The 21,602-nt window shown below is 37.5% G+C and overlaps 1 protein-coding gene across 6 annotated transcripts; it reads left to right on the top strand.

Annotated features, from left to right (window-relative positions):
• Positions 1-6,633: 6,633 nt before the first annotated feature.
• Positions 6,634-20,557, top strand: LOC126634440 (AUGMIN subunit 4-like). Of its 6 annotated transcripts, none has more exons than XM_050304960.1 (14): positions 6,634-6,984; positions 7,193-7,240; positions 7,371-7,485; positions 7,942-8,289; positions 8,502-8,601; positions 8,875-8,920; positions 9,370-9,463; positions 9,584-9,655; positions 9,815-9,873; positions 10,306-10,374; positions 10,455-10,506; positions 19,833-19,910; positions 19,983-20,062; positions 20,194-20,557. In XM_050304960.1, the coding sequence occupies exons 1-13, from the start codon at positions 6,941-6,943 to the stop codon at positions 20,058-20,060; spliced, it is 1,203 nt and encodes a 400-aa protein (XP_050160917.1). In that variant the 5' UTR covers positions 6,634-6,940; the 3' UTR covers positions 20,061-20,062; positions 20,194-20,557. The 6 variants fall into 6 exon arrangements, with proteins under 6 accessions (XP_050160917.1, XP_050160916.1, XP_050160915.1 ...); XM_050304959.1 differs by having other exon boundaries at positions 7,193-7,261; XM_050304956.1 differs by having other exon boundaries at positions 6,635-6,984; positions 7,360-7,485; positions 20,231-20,557.
• The last annotated feature ends 1,045 nt before the right edge of the window (positions 20,558-21,602 follow it).

Raw genomic sequence — 21,602 nt, 5'->3', positions numbered from 1 at the left:
GGTAATAACCTAACCTCAAGTCAATCTTAGAAAATACACAGGCACCTCTGAGTTGATCAAATAAATCATCTATAAGAGGCAATGGACAACGGTTCTTAATGGTTACCCGATTCAATTGCCTGTAATCGATGCACACCCTCAAAGTTCCATCTTTCTTTCTCACAAATAAAACTGGAGCTCCCCAAGGTGAAGTACTAGGCTAAATAAAACCTTTATCCACTAACTCTTGCAACGGAACTTTCAATTCCCTTAATTTAGCAGGAGCCATTCTATAAGGAGTCAAGGATATAGGATTCATACTTGGAAGAAAATCAATAACAAACTTCACATATCTAACTGGCGGAAACCCAGGCAAATCTTCAGGGAATACATCTGGAAAATATCTGACCACACGAACATCCTCCACATTACTAGGAGTATCATCGTTCAATACCACATTAGCCAAATATCTCTGACAACCTTTTGACAACAATCTTTTTGCTTTCATGGTTGAAATAATACCATGCCTCACCCCACTAGGCTCTCCTACAAATGTAACTTCAGGTAATCCAGGACAATGAAATGTGACTATCTTTCTATAACAGTCTATCTTGGCACAATTATAGTGCAACCAATCAATGCCTAAAATCACATCAAAATCCATAATATCCAACGGCATAAGATTAGTCAGCATGACAACATCCTCTACTATCACTGGACATCTTGGATATACTCGATCCACAAAACATCTAACCCCTCTTGGCATAGAAAACTCTAAATTATATCCTAGAGGTGTAAAATGGGGTTACGTCACTTGAGCAAATGTATGAGAAATAAAAAAATGTGTAGCACCACAATCAATCAATACTCTAGCAAAATGACCAAGAATATTTAACGTACCCATGATTAAATCTGGATTATTCTGGGCATCTTGCAGTGACATGTTGTGGATACGCGCCTGATTCTGCTGTCGTCTACCGCAACCTCTGTTGGCATGAACACCACGTCCCTACCTCTGTTAACCTGACTGCCTCGAAGATCCTGCACTACTAACAGCAATCTCTCCCTGCTGGGGATGTCCCCCTTGGTACCACTGAGATCCTCCGGCTGAATGTGGCTGATAAGACATAGATCCTCCCTGGTACTAAGGGTACCTACTCTGATACTGAGGATCCTGGGAGTACTGCTATTGTCCTGAGGTGTAAGGAGCGGCGTCGTCCTGATATTGGTGGACACCTCATTGCCCAGTCTGAGTATAACCACCAGATCCTAAAGCTTGCTAGGTCGGTGCAGGCGGTGGAAAGGAAGGCTGCTGGGGTCTCTGCTGACTTTGAGGGCATTGAGCAGCCCTATAACCCATCTAACCACAAGTAAAACATCCATTGTTGCCTTTTCTACACTCCCCAAAATGCCTATTATTACACCTATGGCATAAAGGGGCACCGGAACCACTTGGACCACTAAAATCTCTCTGCCTCTGGAAGAGCTGGAACTCAATCCCCTGCTAGAAGAGTTGGAACTGCCACCACTCATCTTAAAATTCTGGGTCTTGCGAGGTCCTTGAAATGTTTGCCCTTTTCCCTTATCATCTCGTCTCTGGCCCCTATTCTTTCCTTCCTCATCCTCACTTTCACTGGGCATGTTTTCTGAGTCCTTACTCTGCAGTAAAACCTCATAAAACTTATGGTAAGTGGCACAGTGAGTCGATGTCGCTATGGAACACCATTTCTTTTTAGAACCCAATCTGAAGCGACGAAGCATCTCAACCGGAACAGCAACCTCCGGATCATACCTCGACAGATCAGTAAACATCCTATAATACTCATTAGTTGACATTTTTCCTTCCTTCAAATGAGTAAACTCTTGTTTCTTACGATCAATATACTCATGAGGAATGAACCTTTTTCAAAACAACTTTTTAAATACTCCCCAGTCCGCAGTCTCTGCTAGGGTCAACTAGTAAGACTCATGTCTCCACTAGGATGCAGGTCGTTCTCTCAAAAACTAGGTATTCGTCTCGACCCACCTATCAAGAGAAAGATTCCCTTGACTCTGCATCACAAGAAAGGTCTTCTCAATCTGATTAAGCCACTTTTCTGCCCCCTCATGACCTTCATTTCCAATGAAGTGATTCAGTTTCAGGTTGTACACAGTCTCAAGAGGTGTCTTCTAGGGAGGACGGAAAGCAGTCTGAAGGGCAGCCACTATAGCTTCCCCTAATTGAGTACTATTAGGGAAACTAGGCTCAACTGAGTGACGGGGCTCTCTACGAGGCGGCATAGTTCTGACGTAGACATCACAAAGATTAGAACATTTAAGAATTATACAGGACTACTAAACCTAGGCTCTGATACCAAACTGACACACCCCGATCGAGATCAATGCATGCTGGCCGTCACGTGAGAGTGACGTAGCCATGTGCACAGTGCGAAAGCAATAATGATAGGAAATATACGAATAATTGGAAACCAAGTTACTAGAGTGCACTACTAAATAGGAAGTGATAGGAGTTAGTTACAAAAGTAAACACTCATAATCAGAGCATAATAAGTCTAGGTACAGTCTAATAGGACAAGTACTAGTTATACAGTACCAGGAATGTCCCACTATTATTTAGATAGGTCAGAACTGCCGACGCCCTCAAGCCACCAACAACAAGCTTACTTAAAACCTGGAGGGGCGCAAAACAGAAAACGTGAGTGCGCAAAAACAAATGTTTTACAAAACCATTTCATTTAATAACATATCTAACCCCTCACTGTAAAACATGTATAATTTTTCCCAGAATCAAGATATAAGCATATACGTAAATATATATGAAATCATATCAATTCAATTTATACTTCACATAATCATATTCAAATGTATGCCATGCCAAGATATAATAGAGTAAGCAATTCAGGTAAGAATAATTTCATAGAAATATAACATGTGAGCCAGAACCCCTATGGTAGTCTGTACGGCTGAATTCATAGGTCAAAAGTTACTCTAGCCGGAGTTACTACAATAACCTATACAACAACATACTGCACAAGAGTCGGAACCACACAAAAAAGTCCATACGACAATAATGAGTGTAATATAATTATGCTCAATACTACTCTCACATAATAGCTGGGCGATAAATCGCTAGTCACCTATGAGTTGGAACCATAAATAAGGTCTGTACGACAAGACTGTACACCTAAATTGGATCCAATATGAGCATACGGTGCGGAAGGTGACATAATAAACAGGCCTGGGCCATATCTATGGCTAAATCACAATCACCCTAAGTGCAGTTTATGAGCTCAACATTAGGGGTGGGTTCAAAAAACCGAAAACCGAACCAAACCGAAACCAAAAAACCGAACCAAGCGAAAAAACCGAACCGAATTGAAAAAACTGAACCGAACCGAATTCTTTTGGTTCGGTTCGGTTCGGTTTTAGTGATCTAGAAACCGAATCAAACCGAACCGAACCGAATTAATTAAACTAATTTTTTTATTTAATTATTTGTTTTGGGTATTATTTTCTAAACCCAATTGTAAGTTAAAATGTGCTAAACCCAATGTGTTGCCAAACTTTAAGCTCAAAATATTTAAAAAAGGCCTATAAAAACTCTAAACCCTAACCTATTATTTCTCCCCCATATAAGGTTCTGGAACCAAACCTCATCCTGAAGTACCTATATCCATCTCCATAGCACTGTCTACTTTTGCCCCAACTTTCTTTTCCAAATCTACTCTCATATAACATGTAACAGAATCCATAAACATTTATTTCGGGTAGATTACTTGCGTAATTTGTGATGGAAAAGAATCCAACACACACTAAATAAATCCACCCACGCATTACGTTTACTAATCAAGTTGTCAACATGCAGTTACAAGTTAACACCCCTGATCTTTGAACAACATCATACAATTTAACTTTTCTAAGTCATTTGTACGATTTTTGTGTTGTGAGGCTGTTAGTTTGGACTTTGGAAGACTTGATTGATGATTTTAGTTCAACTTTAAATGTTTATTTTCATTGTCTTTGATTCTAGTTAAAATGCTTATGTTATGATTGTGTTAGAGATGTTAAAATTTAAAATTTCAATGTTTTTCATTTTTTGAAATAAAAAAAAAACAAAAAATCGAAACCGAACCGAAAAAAAACCGAACCGAAAGAAACCGAAAAAAAATGAACCGAACTGAACCAAACCGAAATTTTGGTTTGGTTTCGGTTTTGGCAAAAAACCGAACCGATTTGAACCGAACCCACCCCTACTCAACATTATTCAATCACATATCATATCATCGATGATTCACATAACCAAACCCAACTTACCTGAGCTTACCTGAGCGTTCACAGCACCACATTTATATATATAAAGCATCGCATACCAATTCACGTATGAATTATAAACTTATATGCATGGCATTTATGGCATACTATAATTTAAACACATATTTCTGGAAAAATATCAAGTATATAAATATATATTGAAAACCAAAAGCCTACTCATTGGTATGTCGACGGGTCGTAACCCCCGAGTCGCCCGTGGATACGCTCGTCCTTGGGATAAGTCTCACCTATATGCGAATTAACTATAAAAACGTTATTTTAAAGCATATTGACAAAACTAGCTAATAACTTCTCATACATAGCTTAAATTGGGTATATGAATATACCATAGTGACCTACACAACCTTAGGATCATCCCTAAATTTTCAAAAAATGTTTTGAAAGCTTCACGCACCCCCACGCGCTGGTGAGTGCATGGCAAAACACGCCGCCACGTGGAGGGAATCTTGACGGATTCCCTAACTGCCGTTAGGAATATTCCGTTAAAACCCAACGGTAATCGTCCAAACTAACTGACGGCATCAGCATATTCCGTCAAAATTGATGGATTATTCTTTGTCTTCTCCGGCGAGTCGCCGATCGCTGGTGACTTCGCCGGTTTCTGGAAAAATACTTAAATCATCCTAACTTCTTCATTTTTGCACCATTTTCATGAAATTTGAACCATTGGAAAGCTAACAACATGTAGAATCACGTTATACCATTTTTAAGCCTTGAAATCCACTAGAATTTACCTGAGGAAGCTCGATAATCCGGTAAACTTCGAAACTAGCTATCCCGACGTCCAAATTTATCCAACAAACCACCCCGAGCCTCCTTAGGACCTCCTAAAACTCTCTATGAGCTTGAAATTCCCTGAAACCAACATATTTACGTCCACATGAATAGTGACCAAAATCGGGGCTAGGGTTTCCACGTGAAATTGAAGGTTTCCTTACCTGAAATTGACACCTTTGAACTCGTAGGGTCCTCACAAACACAATGGTACCATTTTCTTCCTCGATCCGTGAGGTTTGAGAGGTCCTTGGTATTTGTTCGTACAAGAAGAATGAGAGAGTGAGTCTGAGAGATGAGAGAGAGAGCATGGGAAGAAGAGAGAAGGAGTAAGTGTGGTGTGTGATGATCCACGTGGTCACCAATCCAAGACCACATAACAACCTCTAAGTCTCAATATGTCACACATACACACTACCATTTTCCTGTCCAAGGATAAAGCTGTCATTTTACACCACTGATAAATGAATTTCGGGATGGGCTGTGACAAAATAGAACAATGGGATGATGCTTAATAGCACTCTAAAATTAATAGAAAAACATTTAATAAAAATAACACGAGCGCCAAAGACCGTAACCCAAAAACAAATTTGATTGTTTCATTTTTATCGTTTACTTATTTTTTACTAAAATTTCTTTTTTAACTTCAACTTAACTAGCCTCTTACCACGTACTTACGCGTGTGACAATTGACCTTTGCATGTTAAATTAAGTTTTTATTATGATTTGAAAATTTTAGAAAATTAAGTTTTTTATTTAAATAATTTTTTTTTGTCACAAAAAAACTATTTAAAAATAAAATATAAGTCAACCATAAACCACCCATTAATTTAACTTCATTTAGTTTAATTGTAAATTTTGAAGTTTTCAACGGCAATTTATGGTATTTTGGATGATTAATATTAGGGTTACAAGGACCAAAACTAAAGTCATCTCCAACCGAAAGAGCTAAGCATAGCCTTGTTCAGAATTATAGCCATACAAAAAAATTATTTTTAAATAAACAGTGTCAGGCCATACTCATATATCATCTCTAACTGAAGGGGCTAAACATTTCCCCTTTAATAATTTATTAGTTTTCAGTTTATACTTTAAATTTATTAGTTAATTTAATTGAACTACCGTTTTGGATGTTTTCAAATCTAGTAATTGAATTTGAATTAATTAATGCAATTGAGGAGCTGGGTCCAAAAAAAAGGGCTAAGAGGGGGGTCTACGGTTGGCTAACCTGATACCCCTTTGGCCAAATAATGGCTTGGTGAGCTTTATAAAATTATAGCCTATCTATTAGTTGGAGATGAGTTTTTGAACAAATCAAATCATTTTTTGGCTTTTGAACCCTTAACTCTTTGTATTGGATATGACCTAATCTCCTTACAATTTAACCTTTTAATTAACGATAAAGTAAATAGTATCAGCATTAAACTTTTAGTGTAAAAATATAATTTTTCATTAAAATAAATAATACCGAAAATTTTTCGTTAAAATTCACTTAACTAATCTCTTTATATTTGGATCGGATATGGTTGTTTTTCGCTTTCTTTTTTGTATTAAATTGTCAAGAGAAACGACTTCGTCGAAGACGAGGGTGTTTTGGTAATTAAATTCTGCTAGCAGTTGTTGAAAGGTCGGCCGGCCTGAGATCTTGAATTCCCGTGAGACTGTGACTGTTGAGTGGAATCCTCAAGAACGAAAAAGAAGTAGAAGACGACGACGACGTTTTGGGGAACGAGTGGGGGCGAATAGCAAAAGCTTAGGAAAATGGCGAAGGGACTGCAACAACAACAAGGGCAAAACCTGCCATCGGATTTGACCCAAGTCATTGATCAGCTGGAGCGCCACTGCTTGGCTTCCGATGGTTCTCTCGTCTCCAAATCTGCCTACCTCGACCTCCAACTCGTACTCTCTCTCTCTCTCTCTCTCTCTCTTTATATATATATATATATATATATATCTATATATACATACACATATACATATACATTTTCCTGCCTTGTTTGGTTGCTTAGAAAATGTGGCTGCAAACCATAAAAAGCAATGTGGCTGCAGATCCTTTACACAATTTACAATTGATTTGGTTTTTACAAAATGTTGACTGTTTCTGCAGGCAAGGGAGGAAATGTCCCGGGAAAGATTGCGTTACTTGGAAGCCATGGTACTTCTGTTTAATTTTTAGGTTTGTGTTGATTGAACTGGTTGTTTTTATCTGGCATTGATTTTGCAATGTGCGTGTGTGTGTGTGTGTTTGGGTGGTGGGTTTGGATTTTGACGTAGGCATTGTATAGTGAGGCAATTGCAATGGTGGAGGAGTATCAACAAGCAGTTTCAGTGGCTAACCTTGGAGGCATTCGAGATGTGCAAGGTTTATATCTGCAGTTGGGCTTGAAGAACCCTCCTCAGGTGGTTTCAGTTCGACAAACCCTTTGTCCTGCTTTTTGTTTTTGTTTTTGAGATGCATTTTACATTAAGTTTACTCAAGTCATGATTTGGCCCTTCTGATCCTAATTCCGAACAAGTTCTTAGTATCTTGAATTTTAAATAGGAATCTCATTTCAGTTAATTATCTTCTTTTCTATTAGTTTCTGCATGAAATGAATCTGTAGAAGGATGCCATTTAACTCCCATGTAAAGACCAGAGTCTCCATATGATTTCACATTAGTGATATGGATGTTCATGCAAAATCATTAACTTTTATTTAACCGTTAGCTTAAAAGATATCAAAAGTAATAGATTTGTATATTTCATTATCATTAAATGACAAAAAGACAACTCAATCTTCTTTAGTTGCTCAACACCCTTCTATTCTATAACTGAGTTATTAAATTGTCTAAAACGGGTGAACCTGTCCATATCAGTTGTACGAGACATTAGAGCATCGTATGATCGTTTCAGAAGCAGCTCAAAGACTAAGGCTGCCTCTCATCTCCAAAGATGGTGAAATTCATGAGGAAGAAATTGAAAAATGTAGCACAATGTCACGCAGTTCTCTAGAAAGTACTAGTACCAGTGTTACGGTCAGCTCAAGCTCCAACTCAACAAATTATAATACTGTGACTAGCACTGCTGGTGCCGCAAACAACAATCTTTCTGTTAGTGGTACTGATACTCTAGAACCTGGGGTTGGAGGTGTTCCCAATTGCTTTCTTGGAATTACACCTGCATATTTATGGCAAACACAGCTCCAACAAACACCATTGTCAACGGTACAAACTACATTATGGTTCTGGCAATAGTTCACTTTCTTTATTTTCATTTTATTTATTTATGTTTTATTTTCTCCAACCAAAAATATCTTTCCTTTATAGAATCTGTTACTTTTACTTGTTTGTAATGTCATGGCAAAAAGATCTAACCTTGGCGAAGCTGTCCCTTATTTATTGGAAATTGAGATACATCTGCAATGTTTCAACTACAGGATATCACAGAATACCAGTTGTGTCTTTCCCAAGAGATTGAAGCTCGTCTAAAAGCTAAATGTGATAAGCTAGCTGATTCCTTTGTAATGGATGACATTGGTCTCTCTCTCTCTCTCTCTCTCTCTCAGCTGTCTTTTGTGTCAAAGTGTCGATCAGAGGCATATTTCCATTTTGCTTCATATATATTCTGGAGAAAGAATATCCAGATTGACTGTTCTAATGCAAAAATTTGTGTGATGATATTCTCTTTCCAGCAGGGGGCATGTGGTGATTGAGTTTGCTAATATCTAAAGTTTATGGTAAAATTATTATATGCTTACCCATGCATAAATGCTAATGGTTAAAAGCATTGACACTGCTTTGTTGCTGCAGACTCGTCATCTGGGCATCAAAATTCAAGTTCTCGGCTTCCAGAAAGGTTTGAGTTACGCTCTTGATACGGTGTTGGTTGTATGAGAATTCCTTTTCACATGGGGAAAGATGCTTTTTAATGATGCTTGGAATCTTATTTGACATGTACAATAGTCTGTTACATAAGCAAGTAGAAGATTGGAGTAGGTGCATTTAAATTTTAAAGAAAATGCTTAACTACTCAATGGCTCAACATGAGTATTGCTTTTTCCTTTTACTAAAATATTTATATTTCATTCTCAAGATTAATGGTTGACTTATGTTTAACACTATTATTTTAGAGACTGAACATAATGTGAGTGGCAAAAGCTTCCATACTTCCTGCTCTTTGCTTATGTGCAGTGCTTTGATAAACCAAAGCTTGTGGTGAATCTATAAATTTCTAGAACCACTGTTCTAATATTCTGCTAATAGTGTGATCCATAATTTGTTCCGCCTTTCTAATGACTTTATCAGGGTAAAGTTGATAATTGAGGATATGGAAAGGGAGGAAACAGCTCTGCGGGAAGATCTATATTCTGCAGATAGAAAATTTGCTGAATATTATAATGTACGGATATAAATTAAAAAACATTGTTTCATGTTTTTGAAGTTACATACCAGAGCATTTTGTTTTGTGACGATATGGTTTTTTCATTTATTTATAAGGTTGTGTTTTTGCAAAACCTAGGTCCTGGAGCAGATATTGGGAGTGCTTATCAAGCTGGTCAGAGATTTGAAGTTGCAACATCAACATAAATATGTAAGCTTCCAATAATGCTGATGGTTGATGTGTTTTCAATAACACACAAACAATATCCCTTCAGCTTTTTTTTTTTTTTTTCAAGTGTCTTTTCTCTATGATTCAGTATTCCATTTTATTGAGCATTCTTGAACCTTTATTATAATTAATAATTTATAGGATGGACTGCAAAAAACATGGCTGTGCAAAAGGTGTGAGACCATGAGTGCAAAATTGAGGTTCGTTGGTGGTTTTCCATACTATAAATGTGTATTTCTGGCATCAATGTTGCTTAACTTGTAATTTCCTATATGTTTATGAAGTATGTTCTTTGTGATGCTTCTTGTGCAAACAGACAACATTCATCAGTCACCACTGGCTGTACTTGTGGTTTCCGTTTATTGAGATAAAATAAATAAATTAATTAATTGTATGTCGTGACTAAGAGGTCACACTTGGTGCGATGGCAAGTGCCTTCGCCCATGAGCGGTAGGTCTCGGGTTCGAGACTTGGGAGCAGCCTCTCCATAAATGGGGGTAAGGCTAGCCGACATTCACCTCTCCAAGACCTTGCATAAAGCGGGAGCCTTGTGCACTGGATACGACCTTTTTTTACGACCTTTTAATTGTATGTCAGGACTATAATCGCAGGAGTGCTTCATTTTATTTCAGGGTCCTAGAGCATGTTCTCCTTCTGGAAACTTATACTAAGGAATCAATACCGGCCCTACATAAAATAAGGTACCTATCAATGATTATTTGAAAGTATGTGTGGCTTACTGGTTCGAGGTTATTTTAATAATTTTTTAACTCATTTGTAGGAAATATCTTCTTGAAGCTACAGAAGAAGCTTCTATTGCATATAATAAAGCGGTATGATCTTCTAATTCATATGTCTCTTATTTCCTATGTGGTTTATGTTCATGCTTTCATGAGTTGCTTTTATATGTATGTGCCCCAACCAAGGACCAAAATATCGATAATATCGGCGAAATATCGCCGATATTATTGTTTTTGTGAGACACCAATATTTTCACACGTATCCACTGAAAAATCGTCCAAATATTGCGATATTATTGATAATATCGCGATATTACCGATAATATTGCAATATTTGAGGCTGGTGCGAATCGGAGAAGAACGCCGGAGCTTCTATAGCTCCGGCCGACTGTAAAAGAGCACCCTAGACTCCGATCTAGGTATTAAAATGAAATACAAGATGAGAGGAATGTTTTTATAACTTTCGTTTATCGTGAAACGGTCGGAGGTGTTTGGAAAGTTCCTCGACACTCACGGCCTCGTCGGAAAGTTCCTGGGTTCCACTGTCCTAGCTGCACCGAGAGAAAGGGAGAGAAAGACGAGGTTTAGATGGTGATGATGATGCCTTTGACGGAGTACTACGAAGGGTGTAGAGGGCGTAGAGGTCACGGGAGATGGAAATGGCACCGACGAGGCGGAAGACGCGGACAAGGAGAAAGGCGAGCAGAAGGCCATGTGGGAGAAGGATCGAGAGACTGAAGTCACTGTGTGTGTGTGTGGGAGAAGGGAGAAGAGAGAAGGATTGAGAGATCTCTGTGTGTGAATGGGAGAAGGGAGAAGGGAGAAGGGAGAAGAGAGAAGGATCCAGAGAGAGACTGAAGGGAGAAGAGAGAAGGATCGAGAGAAAGAGACTGAGGTCTCTGTCTACGTGTGTGGTGGCGTGTGATGTGAGAGTCTCTGACTCTGTGTGTGTGTGTGTGTGGTGGGTGGCGTGTGAGAAAAAAAGAGCATCCAAATAATTCAAAACTCTGACAACTTTTACAACTTGTACAATTTTTGACGAGACAAAAATAACGATAGTTTCATAAAGATTCAAAACCGTGTGCCACGCGTGATATTCTTTCACATTCTCAGAAATGGAGTATCAGATCATCACACATTTTTTGACCATTCGAAAATTGAAAAACCTCTATTACACATTTTCGTTTCTTCTTCTTCCCTTAGCCCTTTCAGAGTCATTCCAGATCCATTCCAGAGCCATTTCAGAGCTTCAAATTGAATAAATGGATCTGCAGCTCGCGCTACTCCAAATTAAATGTTAAATACCTTCTTTCCCTCTCATTTATTCATAGATGGCAAGCTGCAGAGGATCGTCGAGGTTTTGCTGCTATGTACGACATCGAAAGTTCCAGATTTGTTACATTTGTGTAATTATTATTTTATTCTTGCTCCACGTAGATTCTATTTAGCCTTTACACAAAGGGTTCCATATTTAAGGTAAGTTTACGAACTTATATTTATATTATTGTAATTGATACAACAACAAAAAAATTTGTGTGGATCCGTCCATGTGATCTAAGAACCAAATAATACTTGCATTTTAATTTTTTGAAGTAATTAAGTAATGTTGTATAATTATTCCCTAGAATAATTTTAATATGTTTAATGTTATTTGTTATTTTATTATCAAATTGAATTATTATTCATTAATATTAGGTTTTATTATTCCATATTATTTTTATAATTACTTAAATTCTTACAATCATTTTCTTTACTTCCTATTTTCTTTACTTCCTATTTAATATGTTTTCGTCACTACTATATTTTTTGGCCAAAAAATAATTGTCTAATTTTCATGAAAAATAAATATAGGTACGTTTAAGATGTCTAGTGGAGTTACTAAACGTGATCCAGCTTGGGAACATGGAGACCCAATAGACAGAAACAAACATGGCACAATTTGCAAATATTGTGGTCGGGTAATGAAGAGTGGCGGAGTGACATGACCTAAGTACCATCTTAGTGGATTAGATTAAGGAAATAATGTCCAATGATGCGATAATGTCCCCCCAGAAGTGAAGGCATTCATCACCACATTATTAAAAAATAAAAAACAGCATAAGGAAAAGATAACACATGAAATGGAAAATATTCGAGCTGGGCTACGAGGAGAAGTCATTGGTCAAGCGGTTGACAGTGATGATGATGACGATGAGGACGAATGTGATGATGACATGGGACCTGAAGAACGACGCAGTTTCAAACAAGCATTACGTGCCTCCAAACAGTTAGCATGGGAAAGAGAACACCTTCATAAAATTCCTAATAGAGCATAAGGTTCCGGGACAAGTGGTGGTGCACAAATGAGACGGGGAGCAAGTGTTAGAGAATCACAACCAACACCACCAATACCCCCAAGTTTATGCAAGTCATCCAAAGCACGTCAAAATAGTGTTTGGAGTTATTTCACTGGAGGTAATGTGAAGGAGGTAATGGGGCGTCTAATTAACAAGTTCTTTATCTATGAAAATGTCCCTGCTGAGAAGGTATCATCACATCATTTCAAAAATATGGTATTTGGATGTCAACAGGCTGATATTGGAGTACAACCTCCCACTCCTTATGAGGTAAGAAACAAATATTTGGACATGGAGTATAAAGACATTGGCGAGTATGTTAACAAGTTGAGGTCAAAGTGAGAAACTAATGGTTGCACAATCATGTGTGACGGATGGACTGGCCTGACCAGATTGTCTATCATAAACTTCATGGTATACTCCAAGGGAAAAACAATTTTTTTGAAGTCTGTTGATGCTTCAAACCATATAAAGAACTAGAAGTATATTTACAATTATTGAGGGATGTAATCATGGAGGTGGGAGAGCATAATGTTGTCCAAGTCGTGACCGACAACGGTTCTGCATTTGTCAAAGCTGGAAAAAAGTTAATGAAGCATCATAATGTGTTTTGAACATCATGTGCAGCACATTGTATTGATCTCATATTTGAGGCAATGGGGAAGAGAGAATATTGATATTGTCGTAAAAAGAGCTAGAACGATCACAAATTATATTTACAATCACGGTTGGTTGTTGGCAAAGATGTGTGAATTTTGTAAAAGAGAAATTATTCGTCCAGCTACCACTCGATTCGCCACCAACTATATTGCATTAGACAGCCTACTTAAGAAGAAAGCAGGGTTGAAGCAATCATTCACTAGTGATGATTGGGTCAACCACAATTTAAGCTGCTCAAATGCAGGTCGTATAGTGGAAAGTATAGTGCTTGATCATGCTTTTTGGACTCAATCAGAACATGTGTGCCAAGTGTTTGAACCTCTTTACAAAGTTTTACGGATCGTTGACACAGAAGTGTATTCTACTATGGGGGCAATATATGAGTTTATGTGTGTAGTGAAGGATGACTTGGAAAGAAAATATGGTGCAAGGTGGGTCATAAAGATAATTGATGATCGAATTATACCACGATTTGCATGCAACATGTATAAATTGTCATAATTTGTAAAATATCGATGATGTCGGAAATATCGGTAGTCCAAAAACACGGAAATATCGATGGAAATATCGGGATATTATTGATATCGATAAAAATTGAATAAAAACCACGGAAATTGTAAGAAAAATTTAGAAATTTTTATTGAAACTTTGCAAGATGTTTATTTAGTCAATTATCTATTAGTTTATCACAAAAAATTGGAAGGAAATGCATTGCATGATGGATTTAACTGATTTAAGTTGATTATATTGCGAGCTGGCAAACGTTGTGAGTAGAAAATATGTAGTAATTAATGAAAGAAGTTTAAACACACCATAATCATTTATATATAATGAATTAGTACAATATTTTACAATTTATACATTGCATGGTAAGATACATGAGTGACTTAGTACCACATAGAGTTCCTATGAGGTTCAAATTTTTCACTAACTTTATCATCTCTATGTGTAGAGTAAGTGTATTGTGAAGAGTAGTCATCAAATGATAAATCCCTAAAATAGTTTTGCATGTAATTGTTAACATGCCATCTATATGGATCCGATATTGGTTGACGTTGTCCATAAGCAAAAATCATTTGAAGATTGAGTCTCAGATTCTTTCCATGAGTCGCTCGATTCCATCCCAACAGGAATGGGATATGAAGGGTAGGGAAATGGTTGGTTGTGAGTATAACCATAGTTACTATTTCCCACTCCAACAGAGTCTGAAGTTATAGATAACGAGTCATTTTCTTGACTTGACAAAATCCCCTTGCCTCTTTCTCTATGAGTATAGTCCTTCCCTATGCACCAATTCTTGGTCCTGCCCGCCGACTACCATGGTCCTCATCCTGTGTTGCATACGTGAAGTTTGCCTCACCAGTGAAGGGGCTCATAAATCCGGGAGGTGGTCCAACATAGTTTCCATATCCACCACTACCTCCAGCTTCACTATATCCTTCATCATTCTCACCTCCGGTTGTAGGTGAGTCTCCTGATCTTGTAGTAGAGCTATCACTAGTATCAGCATGATCTTGTGGTTGTGTAGGATTGGAAGAAGGTGGAATTCCAGTGTTTCTTGGTCTTGGGCGCAAAAGTTCTTCCAAAGAGTCAGCGTTGCTAGATCTCACCTCCTCCTCTAATACTCTTTCTACATTTATCTCTTCATTACGTGCTTTTTCAGCAACTCTGGGAGCTGGGTTGCTTTCATCATCATCTAAATGAAGATGTCTAATCCATTGATAAAGTTGGTTACTCTCTGTATCATCTTCAACAACAATATCAAACACATCTAGTGGGTCACCACGGTCGACATGATATGTTTCTGCTTCCTTATCTTGAATTTGAAGCTTCATGCTGTAATAGCAATAAACTAATTTTTCCAACCGACTATGAGCCAACCTATTTCTTTGCATTGTGTGTATGAGTGCAAATGTACTCCAATTTCTTTCACAAGCAGATGAGGAAGTTGTTTGTGATAATACTTTGATTGCTAACTTTCTCACAGTTGGTGCATCAGTCCCATACATGATCCACCATTCAGCTATAATGAACAACAATGTTGATAAGCCTAATAACTCCAACAAATTCTATTATAAATTGATAGTGAAATATGTTTACACTCACTAAGAGACATTTTTGTTCGAACAACAACTGATGTTGGTTCTCCAAAAGTTCTTCTTGCATCTTTAAACCATGTTAGCTGAATTTAATAAATTGTGTTAGTTTAATCCAACAATGTAATTATTATAATTTAAGTAATTGTTTACCTCATTTCCAAATTGGCCAACTGCTGGTGATGCAAGGTCTAATTTAGAGTATATATTATGTACATCACGTATAAGGGTACCATCATCTCCAACATCGGGTCTGTATTGGTATCGAGGATTCAAATAATATGTTGTTCAAAGAAACATACTCTAATAAGAGAAATAATACTTATGCAACTAAAGAAATGAATTGAAAATTATGACATAATTTATACCTGTTGCATGCAAATCGTAGTATAATTTGGTCATCAATTATCTTTATGAACCACCTTGCACCATGTTTTCTTTCCAAGTCATCCTTCACTACATACATCAACTCATATATTGCCCCCATAGTAGAATACACTTCTGTGTTAACGATTCGTAAAACTTTGTAAAGAGGTTCAAACACTTGTCAAACATGTTCTGATTGAGTCCAAAAAGCATGATCAAACATTATACTTTCCACCATACGACCTGCATTTGAGCGGCTTAAATTGTGGTTGGCCCAATCGTCACTAGTGAATAATTGCTTCAACCCTGCTTTCTTTTTAAGTAGGCTGTCTAATGCAATATAGTTGGTGGCGAATCGAGTGGTAGCTGGACGAATAATTTCTCCTTTACAAAATTCACGCATCTTTGCCAACAACCAACCGTGATTGTAAATATAATTTGTGATCGTTCTAGCTCTTTTTACGACAATAGCAATATTCTCTCTCTTTCCCATTGCCTCAAACATGAGATCAATACAATGTGCTTCACATGATGTTTAAAACACATTATGATGATTCATTAACTTTTTTCCAGCTTTGACAAATGCAGAACCATTGTTGGTCACGACTTGGACAACATTATGCTCTCCCACCTCCATGATTACATCCCTCAATAATTTGTAAATATACTTGTAGTTCTTTGTATGGTCTGAAGCATCAACAGACTTAAAAAAAAATTGTCTTTCCCTTGGAGTATACCATGAAGTTTATGATAGACAATCTGATCGGGCCAGTCCATCCGTCACACATGATTGTGCAACCATTAGTTTCCCATTTTGACCTCAACTTGTTAACATACTCGCCAATGTCTTTATACTCAATTTCCAAATATTTGTTTCTTACCTCATAAGGAATGAGAGGTTGTACTCCAACACCGGCCTGTTGACATCCCAATACCATATTTTTGAAATGATGTGATGATGCCTTCTCAGCAGGGACATTTTCATAGATAAAGAACTTGTTAATTAGACGACTCATTCCCTCATTCACATTACCTCCAGTGAAATAACTCCAAACACTATTTTGACGTGCTCTGGATGACTTATATAAACTTGGGGCTATTAGTGGTGTTGGTTGTGATTCTCTAACACTTGCTCCCGGTCTCATTTATGCATCACCACTTGTCCCGGAACCTTGTGCTTTATTAGGAATTTTATGAATGTGTTCTCTTTCCCATGCTAACTGTTTGGAGGCACGTAATGCTTGTTTGAAACTGCGTCGTTCTTCAGGTCCCATGTCATCATCACATTCGTCCTCATCGTCATCATCATCACTGTCAACCGCTTGACCAATGACTTCTCCTCGTAGCCCAGCTCGAATATTTTCCATTCCATGTGTTATCTTTTCCTTATGCTGTTTTTTTATTTTTTAATAATGTGGTGATGAATGCCTTCACTTATGGGGAGACATTATCGCATTGTTGGACATTATTTCCTGGATCTAATCCACTAAGATGCTACTTAAGTTGTGTCACTCCGCCACTCTTCATTACCCGACCACAATATTTGCAAATTGTGCCATGTTTGTTTCCGTCTATTGGGTTTCCATGTTCCCGAGCTGGATCACGTTTAGTAACTCCACTGGATATCTTAAATGTACCTATATTTATTTTTCATGAAAATTAGATAATTATTTTTTGGCCAAAAAATATAGTAGTGACGGAAACATATTAAATAGGAAGTAAAGTTATTCTACAGAAGAATTAAATAAGAAGTAAAGAAAATGATTGTAAGAATTTAAGTAATTATAAAAATAATATAGAATAATAAAACCTAATATTAATGAATAATAATCCAATTTGATAATAAAATAATAAATAACATTAAACATATTAAAATTATTCTAGGGAATAATTATACAACATTACTTAATTACTTCAAAAAATTAACATGCAAGTATTATTTGGTTCTTAGATCACATGCACGGGTCCACACAATTTTTGTTTTTGTTGTATAAATTACAATAATATAAATATAATTTCGTAAACTTACCTTAAATATGGAACCCTTTTTGTAAAGGCTAAATAGAATCTGCGTGGAGCAAGAATAAAATAATAATTACACAAATGTAACAAATCTGGAACTTTCGATGTCGTACGTAGCAGCAAAACCTCGACGATCCTCTGCAGCTTGCCATCTATGAATAAACGAGAGAGAAAGAAGGTATTTAACATTGAATTTGGAGTGGCGCGAGTTGCAGATCCATTTATTCAATTTGAAGCTTTGAAATGGCTCTGGAATGACTCTGAAAGGGCTAAGGGAGGAAGAAGAAACGAAAAGGTGTAATAGAGGTTTTTCAATTTTCGAAGGGTCAAAAAATGTGTGATGATCTGATACTCCACTTCTGAGAATGTGAAAGAATATCACGCGTGGCACACGGTTTTGAATCTTTATGAAACCATCGTTATTTTTGTCTTGTCAAAAATTGTACAAGTTGTCAGGGTTTTGAATTATTTGGATGCTTTTTTTTTCTCACACGCCACCCACCACACACACACAGAGTCAGAGACTCTCACATCACACGCACACAGAGACCTCAGTCTCTCTCTTGATCCTTCTCTCTTCTCCCTTTTGTCTCTCTCTGGATCCTTCTCCCTTCTCCCTTCTCCCACACACACACACAGATCTCTCGATCCTTCTCCCACATGGCCTTCTGCTCCTCCCTCGCCTTCCTCCTCGTCCACGTCTTCCGCCTCGTCGACGCCGTCTCCATCTCCCATTACCTCTACGCCCTTCGTAGTACTCCGTCAACGGCATCATCATCACCATCTAAACCTCGTCTTTCTCTCCTTTTCTCTCGGTGCAGCTAGGACAGTGGAACCCAGGAACTCTCCGGCGAGGCCGTGAGTGTCGAGGAACTTTATGAACACCTCCGACCGTTTTACGGCAAACGGAAGTTATAAAAACATTCATCTCGTCTTGTATTTCATTTTGATACCTAGATCGGAGTCTAGGGTGCTCTTTTACAGTCGGCCGGAGTTGTAGAAGCTCCGGTGTTCTTCTTCGATTCACACCAGCCTCAAATATCGCGATATTATCGGTAATATCTCGATATTTGGACGATTTTTCAGTGGATACGTGTGAAAATATCAGTGTCTCACAAAAACGATAATTTCGCCGATATTATCGATATTTTGGTCCTTGGCCCCAACAGAGACATTTATAATGATATAACAATCATTCCAGCCTTCTAGCAGCACTGTAGGCTGCTTCTTGTAATATTGTATTTTCCCGAAGATTTTACTTTTAGCTTGATTACTGCAGTGTTTCATGTCTATTGTGCCTGCTTGTCTGTAATTGTTGCTTCAAACTTATTTAGTGTTAGACTTTTGGATTTTCTTGATGAATTTGATGAGATAAGAAAGTTTTCAATCTGCCTTTATTTCTATATCACTTGTTACTGGTTATGTAGAGCATCTTTATGGTCTCCCTAAATGAGCTCCTAGCTAAAATGTATAAAAAGGAAAAATTCATCTCCAATCACACACCCCATCATACTCCTAGCTCTAGCAGCTCCTAAATCTGGGGAGTGAGAAAGGAGCTCCTAACATTAATTACTAACAAGATTTTATATAAAAAATCTATATCTATTGGTTCACGATCATTATGACTCCCTAAATTAGAGAGTATGGTTGCAGTAGAAATTTTCTAGGTAGCTCCTAAAATAACTTTCTAGTCTTCTTAGCTTACTTGAAAATATTGAGCTGGTTGTTGATGCTCTTGACATTGTAGATATTGTGAACATGAAGATGTTCACGACGTCTATAAAAAATGCTTAAGTTGCTAATATATAGTTAAGATATGCTAAGCCAAGTGTTCTGACATGTATACAAGTTACTTAACCTCATCATTTTGTTACTTTTTTCCTACATCTCTCCTGCTGGCCTTCTTTAATAATCTATGATTCATATTTCTTTTAACCAGGTTACACGTCTCCGGGAGTACCAGGGTGTTGATCCTCACTTTGATACAATTGCAAGGCAGTACCATGATATTATAAAGGTAACAACAATGCTTACAGTTGTACATTACCTGCTACCCGTGTGCAAGTCTAATATCAACATCCCCTTGCAGAAATTGGAAAATATGCAGTGGACAATCCACCAAGTTGAAATGGACTTGAAACGCCTCCCAGATCACGCAAATGCATAAAGGTAACAACAGTTCTTTGTTTGACTTTTGTTTGTGCTTGTAGTTATAAGCAAGATTGGTCATAGACATTTGAGTAGCGACTGCTGATCACATTAAAAGAATTGTAAACAGCTGCCCACTTTTATATTCTCAGATGCATTTTTTGTTTTGGTTTCTGATGGAATCCAAAGCCTTGTACAAAACCCGCAACTGCATGGTCTGCATCCCTTCCTCCAATGCCAAATCCACTCCCAGTGCGTTTACTTGGTTTTCTGAAGTAATGTGATCCACAACACTTGAGAGAATAGTCTCCAAAGCCACCCCCAATCCATTTAGAGATGAAGCAATGCTTGATGTGTTTTTAGGAAACTCAGTGTAATAAATCTATGTAATACTAATTGTGCAGTTTTGACTTAACCTTTTTGAATTGCTTTTTTGAGTCTCACATTTTCAACTATTGTAAATCAAACCGAAATGAACCGAACCTACCCCTAATGATCAAGATCAAGTTTAAATCATCTTTTCTTAAAATGCAACTTAACCAACAATTGCTCTGAAAACAAAACAAAAATGAAATCATTAACCTTAAAGTAAAATGATGATTTAAATTTATTTAATGTTGAAATTTGGGATTAACTGTGATCATCTAATCTGCATCTGGAAGAAATCTTTGCTTTGGAGTGGAATTAGGAGAAGAAAAATCTCTGCGCTTTTTTACTCTCTCCGCATTGAAACCCAGCGTCTCTGTGGTGGGATGGGAGGCATCATTATTGTCTTGAAATAGTTACACAGCAAATTCAATCATACATAAACAAGCAAGAGTCACAAAAGAGATATTCACACACAAGGATTTGTGCCTGGAAAATCTTTAACTGGGTAAAAAACCGGGGGAACTCCCAAGATTTCCATCCACTAGCGAAATAGCAAGTTCATACAGAGATAAACACACACACACACACACACGCGCACAAGCTAAAATCCTAGGCTCAACTAAAGGAGCATCTTGTTCCTCTCTGCAACTTGAATTTCTTTGAGCAGATGCGGATTCAGTCTTCACAAATTGGGGCATCTTGTTTTCCTGAGCTCTGCACTTGTTTCCAGTGAAAATGTTTGAATGCAAGATGATGCAGAATGCAGATTCAAATATGAACAGCTTTCTTCAATCCAACATCAACAGATTGAAGAAAACTGAATATGAATCTTGGCCTCCAAGTCTATATGCAAGTTTTGATAGTCAAGCTCATAAATCACTCTCATTCTGTGAAAAATGTTAGCTCAAAGAAGAAAGTTTTTCTGTAGGGTTTCTAAAAGTTGTGGGGATTTAATGGGATCCGGTGCGTGTGAGTTGGTATGATTGCATCCAAATTAGGTTACCCATTGTGTGGCCTAGCCGAACTCCCCCTCCCCTGGTGTAAAATATATCGTTATAGAAAAAGTTGCGGGGATCGGAATCACCTTGAGTTGAGAGCTGAGCTCTTTTTTATACTCCAGCAACCCTAAATGGTGATGCAATGATGATCGTACAAAATTCCACATGAAACTTTGGGTATTTCTGTGGCAACT

The sequence above is a fragment of the Malus sylvestris genome, chromosome 9, assembly GCF_916048215.2.
Source record: "Malus sylvestris chromosome 9, drMalSylv7.2, whole genome shotgun sequence".
NCBI classification, from domain to species: domain Eukaryota; kingdom Viridiplantae; phylum Streptophyta; class Magnoliopsida; order Rosales; family Rosaceae; genus Malus; species Malus sylvestris.
Note: the sequence above shows the minus strand (reverse complement) of the source record. Positions and strands in the feature narration are given on the sequence as shown.

Bases quoted from the DNA above. Each gene is read 5' to 3' on its own strand.
- LOC126634440 (XM_050304956.1), top strand. From the start codon at position 6,847: ATGGCGAAGGGACTGCAACAACAACAAGGGCAAAACCTGCCATCGGAT. The intron at 7,486-7,941 runs GTGGTTTCAGTT...TGTCCATATCAG, and splicing joins GCTTGAAGAACCCTCCTCAG to TTGTACGAGACATTAGAGCA. The intron at 10,507-19,832 runs GTATGATCTTCT...TCTTTTAACCAG, and splicing joins CTATTGCATATAATAAAGCG to GTTACACGTCTCCGGGAGTA.